Here is a 15,241-nt window from a genome sequence, read left to right on the forward strand (position 1 = left end):
TTTTTGACATATACCAAATCTCATAGTTTGTAATTATGCAGAGAATAATCCAAAGGACCAGTTTGAATTAATACTCCCATATCATGTAATTCTTTTAGTCTTTGTTGTAAAGCACTTAAGTAAGAAGCAAGTTGACAATATCCTCCTAAGAGAGATGTTTTGCCTGTAGTGGAGCATGTGCAAAGAGCATTTCATAGGATGATATATGTAAATCTCCTCTTGGTCTCATGCATAAGTAAAACAAAGCTATGGGGAAAATCTCTGACCATTTGAGATGAGCTTCAGTACAGATCCTCCCCAACATAGTCTTGAGTTCCCTATTTACACACTCCACTTGACCTGAACTTTGTGGGTGATAAGGAACATGATATTTTGCTGTTGTTCCTAAATTCTCATAGACTCTTTTCAGAATGTCTTGGGTGAATGCAGTCCCTTATCAGAGTCTATGGTTAGTGGCACTCCAAATCTAGTTATAATTTCCTTAATCAACACTTTCACCACAAAACTAGCTGTATTTGTATCTGATGGAAAAGCTTTAGGCCATTTGGTCAATCTGTCAACAAAACAAGCAAAACTTGTATCTTCCAGCTTTTGGCATGCTGTTGTAATCAATCTGCAGACTCTCAAATGGACAATATGCTAAAGGTCTACCACCTAAACCTTTCTTTCTGAATGCCCCTTGATTGAATTTTTGGCAAACAGAACAGCTTGAGCAGATCTTATTTGCTACAGTACTTATTCCAAGAGGTCCCCATTGTCTCTTTATGGTGTCAGTTACAGCTTGAGTACCAAAATGACTTTTTGTGTGGATGGCTTGACACAAATAGGTATACAGGTCTTTTAGTAACAGAGGTTTTTCCAGTATCTGCTAACCATATAACATGTTCTTTTCTTGCTCCAAACCTCTCCTTCCATTTTTGTGTTTCTGAGTCTACATAAGTTTTTTCCTACATCATCAGATTCAATAGTTGATAAGTTCATGACATACATTGGAACATTCTTAGCAGCAAGTTTCACAGCTATATCAGCTCTATGATTTCCTTTAGCAACTGAATCCCTGCTATTAGTATGACTTATACAGTGGATAACCACTAGCTGTTTAGGCTCTGAATAGCATCCAACAACTCAGTTATTATTTCTGCATGAGCAATTGGTTTTCCCAATGCAGTAATAAAGTCTCATTGTTTCCAGATCTTTCCTGTAGCATGACAAACAGAAAAAGCATAACAGGAATCTGTTTAAACATTTGCACTTTTACCATCAGCCAGAAGACATGCTTGCTTTAAAGCGACCAACTCTGTACCTTGAACACTAAGGTTACTAAGTAATGATCCATACCACAGTATCTCAAATTCTGTGACAACTGCAGCACCTATACATAGAATTCTATTACACAAATATGAAGAATCATCTGTAAATAAAACCAAGTCTGGATTTTCGATTGGAGTGTCTTTAAAATCCATCCTAGGCATATCCACTAGATCTACTACTTCTACACATTCATGTAATGGTTCACTGTTCTTTGGCAAATCAGTAAGGAGTGTAGCTGGATTTAATACACTACATCTCCTCAACTAGATGTTTTCACTACTGGTCAGAATAAGCTTGAGTACAAAATTTCCTCATTAATGCTTCTATTTGATGCGAACAATATACTGTCAATGGATATCCCAAAACTAAATCTGATGACTTCTGGACTAGCACAGCTGCAGCAGTTACACCCCTTAGACAAGGAACTGTGCCAGCAGCAATTGGATCTAGCTGACAACTATCGTATCCAATTGGGTGATAACTTTGTCCTAAAATCTGTGTCAGTACACCAGATGCAATTCCTTTCATCTCATTCACAAATAATTGAAAAAGTTTAGTATAATCTGGGATTCCAAGTGCTGGTACAGATAAAATCACTTCCTTAAGCTTACTTAAGGCTTGCAGATGTTCAGGTTTGAGTTTCAGAGGTTCTGGTTCTATATTCCTGGTTAGATATGTTAAACATTTAGTAATTTCACTATCCCTGGATATCCATATCCATTGTATACAGAAACCAGTTGTTCCAAAAACAGTTCTGAATTGCTTGTTGGTCTTAGGTGCACTCAGTTTCTGTATAGCAGCTATTCTTTTTTGAGTGATACTTCTGGAACCCTCTGACAACACAAAGCCAAGATATTCAATGTAAGGCAATACCCACTGAAGTTTTGCCTTAGAGATTTTATGTCCATGTTTATATAATTCAATCAAAAGAATCTTTCTTTCCCTTAAACACACTTTAGCAAATGGAGATGCTAGGAGGATATCATCAACAAAATGTACTATTTTACTCTCCTTGAATGTTATTGTTTTAAGGTCTCTGTTCAAAATTTGTGAGAACTGACTCGGGGAATCACAGAAACCTTGTGGAAGACAAGTCCAAGTCCACTGGGTTTTCTCCCATGTAAAAGCAAAGATCTTTTGAGAATCCTTGTGGATCAATATTGAGAAAAATGCTGAACATAAATCTGGTGAAATATCTTGCTTGATTTGGGATGGAAGAGATTATAGCAGCTGGGCCTGGTACTGTAGGATGTCTTTATTACATGATCATTTACAACTCTCATATCTTGGATGAATCTGTAGGCAATTTTGCCATTTTGATCTAGCTTTGGCTTTTTTATCGGAAGTATAGGTGTATTATATTCTGAGAAGCACGGTATTTTGATCCCCTGTTGAATTAGGGACTCAATGATAGGTCTGATACCTTCCATAGCTTCTTTACTCAAAGGGTATTGAGGAACACAAGGAACTGGTTCTTCTTTGGTTCTCACCCTTACTGGAGTAGCTGATTTCACCAGACCTACATCTGTGGAAGACTTTGACCATAAACCTTCAGGGATATCCTCGGGAATAGGATAGATGGAATCCAACTCATTCTCTGTACTAACAATCTAAGAACAACAATGGAAAAGCTTTTAGAGATTCTTCTGGGAGTTGTAATGATATATCCCCAGTGTCCATACATTGAATCATTGCTCATAATTTACAAAGTAAATCCCTATCATGAAGGTTCATTGAACATTCTGGCATACAAAGAAATGCATGTTCCACAGATAAAGGACGTAAAGTTATCATTTTAGGTTGTAATTTTGCTACTCTCTCTGGTCTTCCAGTAGCTCCAATCACTTCCATAGTACCAACAGCTTTACAATCTTTAGAAAGACTTTGCAAAACTGATTTACTGGCTCCAGTATCCACCAAAAGATCATATATCTGATCCCCTATAGTTACAGAAACATGGGGTTCAGTGCTCTTTGGAGGTTGGAAGGTTTCAAGAACTGGTGAAGCACAGTAACATCATTACAAAGCTCAGTCATTTCCTGTCCAGCCAAGCTTACATCTGTTTGAATTACATGACTTTACCAGAATTTTGTATCATCAGCTTTTATATTACTCTCAGTGGTCCTTAAATTCTCCATCTTAGTATCATTGTTCTCATTTACAATTTCATTATTATTGTTTAGTTTATATTCTTCAGTAATTTTTCTTATTTTACATTCATTAGGATTTTCTCTTAATTTTATATGATATTGTTCTTTCTCTGTACAATTATTTACACTAATTATATTATTTTTCAAATTAATTAATTCATTTGCATCTGTTATGATTAAAATTTAGGGGCCAAGCTGTGGCAGGTAAAAATTTGTTTCTCTGTCAAGGAGTATTATATTTTATGAGGTTTATTAAGGATTAAGAGTTTAAGAAAATACAAGTAAGAAAGCACGTGCATAGGTAGGCCAAAAAGCCCATTCAACCTCATCTACATCATGAGACTCGTCTCCTTGCAAGCGGAAACAGGAAGGAGCCCCAGCTGTAGGCGGAGACTCTTTAAATAATAATTTGCTCTTGGCCCAGGTGAGAATTCAGTGAGGTTACAAAGCATCCTGGGAAGTAGAGCAAGGACTTCTGGGGGTTGGAGTCCTAGGTTCAAATCTCCATTTTTTACACATCACCATCTACCTTATTTTTGTTACATTCAATTTTATTTATCCTCAACTCATTTTCATTTAAACCACAATCATTTCTTGAATCATTTTCATATGTAGCTAGGGTATAACTTCATAATGGACAGGCACCCTTGTTCTAATCACCTTTTACTACCTGGCTGTACTTTGGTGTAGCTCCAGAATTTACCCATGAGTTCATTGTAGCTAGTTTTTTGGTGTTTGTTGGCCCTGGCAGAAGGCATTTTGACATTGATTTACATATTTGTTTTGATTATTATTATTATTCCATTGGTTGTTATTATAATTATTATAATGATTGTTACTCCAGTTATTGTTGTATTGCATATTAAAACCACCATTCCTATACCTTTGCCTTCTGACTTGGTTTCTGAATTTGTAATCTCTAAATAGGTGTCTATTCCTGTCACAAAGGAAACAGCACCTAGGACCTGATCTTCTTTCACTAGGCCTATAGTTATTATTATTATATCTTGGCTGCACAGATTTCAAAGCAGCTACTGCCTTTACCTCTTTAATCTCACTTTCCTGTGCCTTAATTCAGCTTCCCTCAGTTTCCTTTTTAAATCTTCTACAATGGAATCTCTTTAATCATTTTTGTCTTTAGTTAAATATGTGGCCTCCTCAATTCCTCCAAATCAAACTCTTCCCAATCTGGATAATTGGATTGCCTAACCCTTGGCACAGCATTCTTTACAAAGATACGCTTAATGATTGAGAGCCAAGCCTAGAGATGTGAGGTCCTAGGTTCAAATCTGTCCTCAGACACTTCCCAGCTGTGTGACCCTGGGCAAGTCACTTAACCCCCATTGCCTAGCCCTCACCACTCTTCTGACTTGGAGCCAATACACAGTATTGATTCCAAAATGGAAGGTAAGAATTTGAGAGAGAGAGACAGAGAGAGAGAGAGAGAGAGAGAGAGAGAGAGAGAGAGAGAGAGAGAGAGAGAGAGAGAGAGAGAGAGATTATATATTGCTTGATAAGAATGGGTAGGCTTAGGATCTCATGACCAGTGAAGACCAAGGCAGTGGGAAAGTCAAAGAAAGGAAGAAGGGAGGACAAAGGAGATTGGTTTTATGACCCATTATATGAGAAGATACTAACAATGATTTCAGTTCCCTGGTACTATCAGGAAGATTAAGGAGAAGCATATGAAGGATGTCATTGGAAACCTGCATATGTCAAGTACCATCCCTATGTATTATTTAATCCCAATTTCTGTCTACATAAATAACTTATAAAACATATGTTCTATTTGTGAATGTGGCAGTGACTCATTCAGGGCTTAACAGAATTTTGGAGAAAAGCTGAAAAGCTGAAAAGCCAAGATATGCCGTCGTCAATGGGACTTTTCTTGCTGTGGACCTTGTAAGGTTGAACTCATATTCCATATTGTCCTTGTGCACTTCCAGTGGAAGCACTCGGAGACTTCATAAATGCAAAATAGGTGTTAGGATTCTGGCCATGTGAGCATCTGTTCCAAACCATGAGACAGTCTAATGTCATGATACTTATTAGAGAGCCTCTAGTTTTCAGATAGGGCTCATAGTGCACCTTTGACATCCTGTTTGGTAACTTATCTTTTTTTTTATGGCTACTTCTTTTACTTTGAACATTAGTATTAGGTTGGTTACCGTACACATCCAAAGGCCCAGCATCTCGGAAATATTGTGAATCGGCACACCTTGTACAAGAGTCTCACAAGAATAAAATATACAATGCTACATTGAGTGGTTAAAAATACACAAAAAGTAGTTTTAACAATCTATAATTTTTATGTTTAAAATCATGATTGAGTTGAAATAAAAGTGCCTTCTCAATTGCTAAAAAAAATAATAATTATGGTATGGTCAACACAAAGGGAAAAGAATCAATACAATAAGGGGTCTGACAGGATACAGGAAAAAAGTGCCCCAGGGAAACTAGACAGTTTGTGCTAGTTTGGAAATGCTAAAGGAGAGCACTGTTCTACTTCACTGCAATTCCTGGGGGTGGGGGTAGGGGGGCAAAGTGCCTCTCCTGGGGATCTTTCCAGACCAGAAATCCTGTCCTATTTGTCACCTCCCCAACTCAAAGACTCCTTTGAACTTGCTGCAGCATGAGGGATACCTGCCCTACATCAAGTCTGATTTGACCTTCAATTGCATCTCCACAGAGAGGTAGGAGAGGGATGCTGCCCTGTTCTGGACTTACCACAAGCATCCAAGCTACAAAGTCTTAATAATCCTTATGACTGAGAAGGCAGAACAGGGACCAAGCAGCTTCTATTTTGCCAAACTCCTTTGGACAAGTTTTTAACATTCAACAACAAGCTTTGTAAACCTAATGCTCAATAATTCCTGGCAAGCAAACTGGATTTTTTTCCTTAAGAAATAAAGAAAAGTGCAAGTGATTTCTATAACTGTCAGGAGAAAAAAAAAACAAACAGAAAACAGAGGACAAACATGTTATACCTAAACATCTGCTACTAAACTGATCACAGCTTTAGTGCTCTTCTCTCAAATGCTGGGATTACAAGTAGATACTATCAATGCTCTATGCTTGGTGAGTTTTCTGAGAGTCTGATTAGGCTGGGTTAAAAGGAACCAGAGTAAGATCTAGTCTTTTAGGTACAAATGCCACTTGTTCCATTGACTGATATTCACCTGGTTATTTCTCCTGGGTTGACTGTATACATGCAGGAGGAAATGCTGCCTTTTAGCCTAAATAAGCCTCCTTGGTCATAGTGTGTATAAGTTACTACTTTAGATTGTCTGTCCCTAGCCTAACAGAGCATGGTACCAGGTTAAATTCCAAGCTGAAGGAGTACCTGCTATAGATGCCATCCCAGGGCCGTGGCCTTTGGTCTGACATAGGAAATAATAACCCTGGTGTAACAGTTATCCATTTGGAGCTGAGATAGGGAGGTAACTTATCTTTTTAGCCAGCTGCAGAATGGAAAGGTCTGCTTCAATGTTGCTGTATATAACAACAAAAAGAATTTCATAAAAGTTCCTCCTTTACAACCTCCCCTTTTAATTTTAAAAAACTCACCAAGCTTGTTAAACTCCATCTTCTTGAATTCCAGAATGCTTCCTACTCCTTTTCTTTTTCAGAACATGGTAGGGGAGAACTTATGGCTTCAGAAACAACTGATCCAGCTGCTGATCACTTACTGTGATGCTACCACAGCTGCCCAGTGGGCTCTGTACTATCACCTTCCCAATGAATCTTTGCCTGCCAAAGTCACTGAGAAGATGCATGAACTCCAACACCAGGAGAGGTGAGGCTCTTATCTCACTCTGCCTTTATCTTGTGCAAACACAAGACGGTCCTGAAAGTAAGCATTAGATCTTGAATTCCTCAGAAGCCCACTGCTTCTCTCATACTTTTTTTTTAATATATTTTATTTGATCATTTCCAAGCATTATTCGTTAAAGACATAGATCATTTTCTTTTCCTCCCCCCCCCCACCCCCCATAGCCGACGCGTAAGTCCACTGGGCATTAGATGTTTTCTTGATTTGAACCCATTGCTTTGTTGATAGTATTTGCATTAGAGTGTTCATTTAGAGTCTATCCTCTGTCATGTCCCCTCAACCTCTGTATTCAGGCAGTTGTTTTTTCTCGGTGTTTCCACTCCCATAGTTTATCCTTTACTTATGAATGGTGTTTTTTTCTCCTGGATCCCTGCAAGTTGTTCAGGGACATTACACCGCCACTAATGGAGAAGTCCATTACATTCGATTATACCACAGTGTATTAGTCTCTGTGTACAATGTTCTCCTGGTTCTGCTCCTCTCGCTCTGCATCACTTCCTGGAGGTTGTTCCAGTCTCCATGGAACTCCTCCACTTTATTATTCCTTTTAGCACAATAGTATTCCATCACCAACATATACCACAGTTTGTTCAGCCATTCCCCAATTGATGGGCATCCCCTTGTCTTCCAGTTTTGGGCCACCACAAAGAGCGCAGCTATGAATATTTTTGTACAAGTTTTTGTGTCCATCATCTCTTTGGGGTATAGACCCAGCAGTGCTATGGCTGGGTCAAAGGGTAGATATTCTTTTATTGCCCTTTGGGCATAGTTCCAAATTGCCCTCCAGAATGGTTGGATCAGTTCACAGCTCCACCAGCAATGAATTAATGTCCCTACTTTGCCACATCCCCTCCAGCATTCATTACTTTCCTTTGCTGTTATGTTAGCCATTCTCTCATACTTTTGTCAAGTTAAATCTTTTCAGTTCACTGAAGCATCTATTTCCACAATAGGCTTTGGCTTCTTTAGATAGATAGAATATCTCACTTAACTTTGTGAAGGATTCTCCCAGGGCATCAGAAATTTGCTTAGGCTCTCTAAGCATCCTAGATGCCACTTTTGCTGTCTTTGTGCACCAAACTGTGAAAAGAGGTAAAACATTTTAAATAGAATAGCTTAGGCCCCTAAGATTAGCAGTCTTCTTGTTCTTGGAACTAAGGAGGTTAAATATATTATGCCTTTCCTTTTGATTCTTTTTTTCCTTGTTCTTAGAGCCTGTAAAGTTTTGGTGTGATTAGAACTAGAAAAAAATAAAATGTTTAACTGTTTAGCAACAGCATTCTGGACAGTGGGAGAGTTTTTTGTAAGATGGTACAACAGAGGTACCTACAGAGGTAGGTGTTAGGGGAGAATTTTGGAAACATTCAAATGACTGTGTATCTGAATGTAGAAACTAGGATATCTATTTGGAAAGTAAGGTGAGAAGAGTTGTGTTAGCAAGTAGAGTAGTTGTACATGTTGGGAGAATGTGGAATGGAACAAAAAACTGAAGAGGAGTGGATCTAGTTTGGTCAGCGAACTTGGCAGGGAAACAGTAAGGGTGGGCCATCAGGGAGAGATGAAAGTACTTGGATGAACTAACCAATAACAGTTCCATGCATCAAGAGTAGTACTAGAAGGCATCTAGGTGGTTCAGTGGATTGAGAATCAGCCCTAGAAACAGGAGGTCCTGGTTTCAAATCTGGCCTCAGATACTTCCTAGCCAAGTGACCCTAGATAAGTCACTTAATCCCCATTGCCTAGCCCTTACCACTCTTCTGCCTAGGAACCAATATATAGTATTTATTCTAAGATAGAAGGGTTAAAAAAAAGAATAGTGCTATAAGAAATTATTAGGAAGATGGTTTCAGAAAAAACTAGGAAGGCTTATATGAACTGATGCAAAGTGAAATGAGCAGAACCAGGAGAACATTATATGTTATAACAACAGTATTGTAATGATAATCAACTGTGAAAGACTTAGCTACTATGATCAATAAAAAGATCTAACCCAATTTATAAAGACACATTGTGAAAAATGCTATTCACCTCTAGAGAGAGAACAGATGACCTCTAGGTGCAGATAGAAGTATATTTTTTTACTTTCTTTATTTTTCTTGCCTTTTTTGTAACATGACTAATATGGAAATTGTTTTGCATGATTTCACAGGTGTAATCAATATATTGCTTCCCTTCTGAATAAGAGAAGAAGAGACTAGATGGAGGGAACTCAAAATTTTAAATGAATATTAAAAATAAGTAATAAATTAGGACAGCTAGTTGGCTTAGTGGATAGACAGCCAGAGCTAGGTATTGGGGGGTCCTGAGTTCACATTGTAGAAGTAAAAATGAATAAATTTTGGCAAATAAAAATTGGCAAATTTTATATCTGCAAAGCATGTGGCCTCAGACACTTCCTAGCTGTGTGACCCTGGGCAAGCTACTTAATCCCAATCGCCTAATCCTTACTACTCTTCTGCCTTGGAACTGAAACTTAGTATTTATTCTAAGACTGAAGGACTCTGACAATAAATAAACAAATAATGAATTCATTTTTAAGGTTATTTGGAAATGGTTAATAAGGTACATAAAAATATATCAATAAAAAAGCAGCAAAACTGGTTTTTCAGTATGTATAAGAAATAATTCACGTGCTTAAAGTCATCATTTAAAAAATTGCAGAATTAAAAAGGCTTACTCATAGCATAAAATACTGCCAACTGCCTACTAGTCATCCAGCTTCTACTTTCAAATAAGCCCTGAGCTATGGCTCCAAATTCAAAAGTGATCTCTGACCGTCCTGAACCTGAAGATCCCTACTAACCAGATCTGATAGCCAAGAAGACACTAAGTTAAAGGGCTCCTGTTTTTAAAAGGAAGGCCTTATATCAGATTTGGCCAGTGGAGAGCTTGGGCTTCTCTAATGAAAAGAGGTTGAATTCATAAGCATATAGAAATTTGGGGGCTCTTTCCTTAGGCTCTCAGCACTCACTGTTTAAAAACTAACGAACATCTCATTTCAAAGGATCCACACTAGTTCAATGCAGTATTTCCAGGTCAAGCCACATCTAAAATGCAATAATGGCCTTCTAGATAATTGGGGTACTTAATATAATCTCTTTTTTAGGTTTAGGGCTCCTACCAAATGTCTCTCCCTCAGTGTTTAGGGAATCAGAATTACCTTGGTGACTTCTAACAGTAATCATAGCTCAATGTCCATTGTGCTTTACAGTTTACAAAGTGCTTTTTGCACCACAGCCCTGAGAGAGGCAGTGCAACTAGTAGTATCATTATTTTACAGAGAGTTTAAGTGACTTATCCAAAGTCTCACAGCTTGGAAGTGGAGAAAGCCAAGACTTAGATCCAGCCCTCCAACTCCAAGGCCAGTGTTCCTCAGTGAAGGGGTCATCACCCCATGCCATCCGACACTGGGAAGACCCTGGAGAGCAGAAGATGTAAAATTTTACATCTTAATGAAGAGTTTTACACTATCATTAACTTAGGCAACTCATGTGCCTTCCTTCTAAGCTCTCACTAGACTCTCTGTTGTAGAGAGAGAGGATATATTTGAAAAAACACAACTTGTAAATCCTTTTTTTGAATAATATTCTCTGCTGCTTTACTAGCCAACCTAGCCCCGCCCCCCCAGGCATATTTTATGACTTGCCAATCTACTTGTTTTCATCCAGGCCCCACCATCTCTGATCCACCTCTTTTTTCTTACTCTCACTCTTTTCTCCGGCACCTTATCCTCATGTGACTGGATCTGGGTCTAGGTCTATAACTCCTCACTAACTGAGTTCTGTTCTCCATGGTCTCATTTGCCTTTAAGACTTTGTCAGGGGGGCAGCTGGGTAGCTCAGTGGATTGAGAGCCAGGCCTAGAGATGGGAGGTCCTAGGTTCAAATCTGGCCTCAGACACTTCCCAGCTGTGTGACCCTGGGCAAGTCACTTGACCCCCATTGCCTAGCCCTTACCACTCTTCTGCCTTGTAGCCAATACACAGTATTGACTCCAAGAAGGTAAGGATTTAAAAAAAAAAAAGACTTTGTCAGCCTTCACATGACTGGCCAGAGAAGCCATCGAACCATACAGTTCCTCTTAACCTTAAATCTTATTTGCTGACATTTAATAAGAAGAAATAGATCAGGAGAGAGCTGCAAGAAGAGTGTGGAAATGCTGATGGAATAGCGAATGAGATGATTCTCTAACCCTAAAACCATAGTTGCTATAGGTAAGTCATATTCACCAAAGGACAAGTGTTGCTCAATTTGGTATTTTATTTTCTTTATGTTACAGGGTAGAAGAGACTAAGGAAAGTACCTATGATTCTAAAATGGACAAAAAGAATGATTATTATTATCAGCTACCCATAGCCAGAGAAAGAATTCACTTCCTGCATACTTGGGAAGAAGTGGACAAGTGCAGGGATGTGATCCTCCAGGTAAGCCATTCTGCATATCATAGCAAAGCTCTCCCTAGACACTTGAGTAGTATGGGAGCCAAGTGCATGCTAAGATCTTATATTTTTACTATCATTTCTCTCTTGCCTAAATACTAAGGATCCAGAAAGAAAGGAAATTGATGAATGCATATACTTTCAAACTCATAACCTGATAGAGTTATAGAAATCACCTTTCTATGACTGGCAGAACTGGACAGGGGCTTCAACAAGACATTTCTTGGATGAGATAGATCCTTGTTGGCTCTATAATGAAAGAAGTCCTTGCTGTATTTATCTATGGGGCATGTTCCATGCAGGATTCCGGGAAAAGGAGTGGCATCATTCCTCAAACATATTTTTTCAAGCTATAAAGAAAATCTCTGAACACAGAAATTAATTCTCACCTACAACTGCAGTTTGCTTTTTGTTAGCTTTATAGTGGATGTTTCCAATTGCAAATGCCCTAAGGTAAAGGTATTTTAACTTTGCCAGACTCTTTATGGAGTCTGTAGCACAAAACACTCTGCTCCAAGGCAGATCCTGTTTTTGTGCAGATCCAGGCATCCCTTTGGTAGTATGCTGAGGAGTCAGAGCCCCTTCTCAGAATAATCAAAATACATAGGGTTATTATAGATTGAAATATCAGAATCTTCCGAAAGAAGAGAGTTCACAGACCCTAGATTAAGAACCTCTGACCTAAGTGGTGCCCATTCTGTGCCACAGTACCAACAGAAAATATCTGGGAACAGAAAACAAAAACAGAAACCTTTATGGAGTTGATTTTTGAGGTTTTTTAATACAAATTTGTTCATCAGAATACATTTACATTTTAACTAAGTTCCCTCTTCTCTGTTCTGCATTAACAAAGTCTTGAACAGCACTTTGTTCCAGGGAGATGTTTTTCCTCTTAGCACTTAGTGTTCCCATTTGTGTGGAGTGATATTTTGGTGATTAGTTTCCCCAGGGTGTCGCCAGTTATCTCTAGGGTGTATCTCACTAATTATCTCAGAGTTATTCTCAAAGTGCCATTAACTTTAATTCCCTTTAATTTAAAAGTAAATACTGGTAGATGCTGTAGTGGAGTTTCCAAAGGAGATGTTACTAAAACAAAAGAGGAAACTATATCATAGCTGCCATTGTTGTGGTAATCCTAGTATAAACTGGTACAAACCTCTTCAGACTCCTTCTCACCTAATTCAGTACTTGGTGCCTATTGTGGTAGTTAGGCCTACCTATCTGGTAGAAGTTATTTCTGTTGGCTCCACCGAGTTCAGCTTGTGGAGATGTGACCTAGGTAATAAGCCCCACTGAGATATAGAGGAGTCTCCCTTGTTCAGAGGTGTGGCCTTGGCTTTACCTCAAAATCTAATGTTGCTCTTGTTGGCTTTTCCTAATACTGCCCCCTTCCCACATCAGCTAGAGGACCCTTTTGTCCTTACCTGACCCTCCTGGCTTCCAGTTTAAAGTTTTTGTGTAATGATGGAATTCATTTAAGGCCTGACTGATGCTTCATCATGACATGGGGGTGACTGAGTTCTTGAAGGTTGTACCAGCAAAGTATATAATCTCTGACTAGTCCTAATGTCTGGAATGTGCTGGAAGCACTTTGAGGAGGACCCTGGCAGTAAACTGCCTGACCATTGTCCAAGTACTTGCCTAGTGAAATTCACAGCCATTCACCAAGTTAATAATTGGGTGGTAAATGTTTTCACCTCAACCACTCACAAACTCACACAATTTATTAAGGTATAGAAGGGTCATAACTTGTATCAGTGGAAAGAGAACCACACCAATGAAATCATTCCTTTTACTGTTCCAACATATGCCCTGTTGTCAATGTTCCAAATAGTCTGGATCTTCATTCTCTCCTTCCCTTTTCCCCTAACTCAGCTGCTGTCCCTGCAGAAACAAAGGAAACTGCATAGGAATCAGGGCCATTTTGTCCTTTTCTATTTCATCTGTTGAATAGCCCATGGAGATAGTCTAATGACTACACCTAAATAGGCCAGCCCTTGGAAAGCCAACACAGTCCATCCTTGGAGCCATTCTCAATGCCTTTCTAGCATGGTAGAACCTTCCAGAGTTTGCATTCTTTTCATATACAATGCCATGGGCTATTTAGAGGAAAAGCTTTGTAGATATCATTAGTGGGAAGTCAGTTGATAAGTGCCTAGCTGGCTCCATGGAACCCTGGGTAGGAATTTCCTTTTATTTCTGACTGTTCTCTTCAGACTCTGTTTTGTCTCTGGGCTTGCAGCCTGGCCAGGTAGTCGGCATCGACATGGAGTGGAGGCCCTCCTTTGGACTGGTGGGGAGACCTCGGGTGTCTGTGCTACAGATTGCTACTAAGGAACACGTGTACCTGCTGGACCTATTGCAGTTTTCAAAACTGGACAAGGAAGAGAAGGAGAAGGAGCTTTGTCATTTCATCTGGAGCCTCTTTTCAGAACCATCTATTACAAAACTAGGTGATAATAGCCCTAGGGATTGCACTCTGTCTAGCTTTATGTTAGTGTTTCCCCCCTTTATTTCCTGAAAACTCTCTAGCTTAACTTAATGCCCAGGTATAATCTTTTACCTTTCTTGTCTTCCCTATCCACCTACTCCTGATTCCTAGGCTTGTACCCTTTTGGTTGGGTAGATACTGTAAGAATATCTTTTCCTGGCTATAAAGGAAAAACAAATAGATAAGTATAGTCTAGCATGTCCTCGAGACTGGCTATTCGTTTACTGAAGAAAATCTGTTTTTGCAAGGCTGTTAACTGTGGAAGTGGCCCCTTGGCTGATTCACATCTGTTGAAACTATTAGAAAATTCCCTAAATCAGCAGGGCCTCCACAGTTTACCTTATTGTAAGGGGGGTTGTAGGGGGAACTGAGAACTGTTTTCTCCTCTGTTTTCTGATTCCTTGAGACCATCATTGTAATGAGATTTTCTGGCCAGGTTGGCCAGCCAAGAGGCAATAGATCCTCAGGCTACTTTTTAACTTTTCTGTGGCACTGGAGAGCTTCAGTTACTTTGACCATTATGTGGCCTTCCCTAGGTCCTAGACCGTCCTAACTTTTCTATATATAAAGGTACTATTTCCTGTGATTTCCCTTTTCTTCTTTGGGACTAAAGAACTGATATACAGTTGGAAAGAGAGGTCAAGTATTCTCATATTTAGCCACAGGTATGATTTTTCCATCTCTACCTGAACACGGAGCTTAGTGGGAAAGAAGACAATAGATCTCATAAAACACATGCCAGTGTTTCCTGTTTATAATGTTAGAAATTTTTTTTAAGGCTATGGAATGTCTGGAGATCTGTGCAGCTTATCAACTACATACCCAGCCCTTAGAGAGATGGAAAAGCAGGCACAAGGAATCCTGGACCTGCTACAGGTAGACAAACAGGTGAGGAAGGAGGTTCATTCCTCACTGGTGAACAGATGTTCTTTCTTATGTGAGGTGATTTTTGTCAGGATTTGTCATATAATGGACTCGGGATCAGGAGATCTCAATTCAAATCCTGCCTCAAAACTTCT

At 39.1% G+C, this 15,241-nt stretch overlaps 1 protein-coding gene across 11 annotated transcripts in view; it reads left to right on the plus strand.

Annotated features, from left to right (window-relative positions):
* Positions 1-15,241, plus strand: part of EXD3 (exonuclease 3'-5' domain containing 3) — a 490,105-nt gene that overhangs the window by 280,305 nt on the left and 194,559 nt on the right. For all 11 annotated transcript variants that reach the window (XM_056812745.1, XM_056812746.1, XM_056812748.1 and 8 more), the window contains 4 exons: positions 7,091-7,257; positions 11,572-11,716; positions 13,974-14,184; positions 15,001-15,110. In XM_056812745.1, the coding sequence (XP_056668723.1) occupies positions 7,091-7,257; positions 11,572-11,716; positions 13,974-14,184; positions 15,001-15,110 (633 nt within the window). The remainder of the gene's footprint in view (positions 1-7,090; positions 7,258-11,571; positions 11,717-13,973; positions 14,185-15,000; positions 15,111-15,241) is intronic.

Source organism: Monodelphis domestica, chromosome 1 (genome assembly GCF_027887165.1).
Source record: "Monodelphis domestica isolate mMonDom1 chromosome 1, mMonDom1.pri, whole genome shotgun sequence".
In the NCBI taxonomy this organism is placed as follows: Eukaryota; Metazoa; Chordata; class Mammalia; order Didelphimorphia; family Didelphidae; genus Monodelphis; species Monodelphis domestica.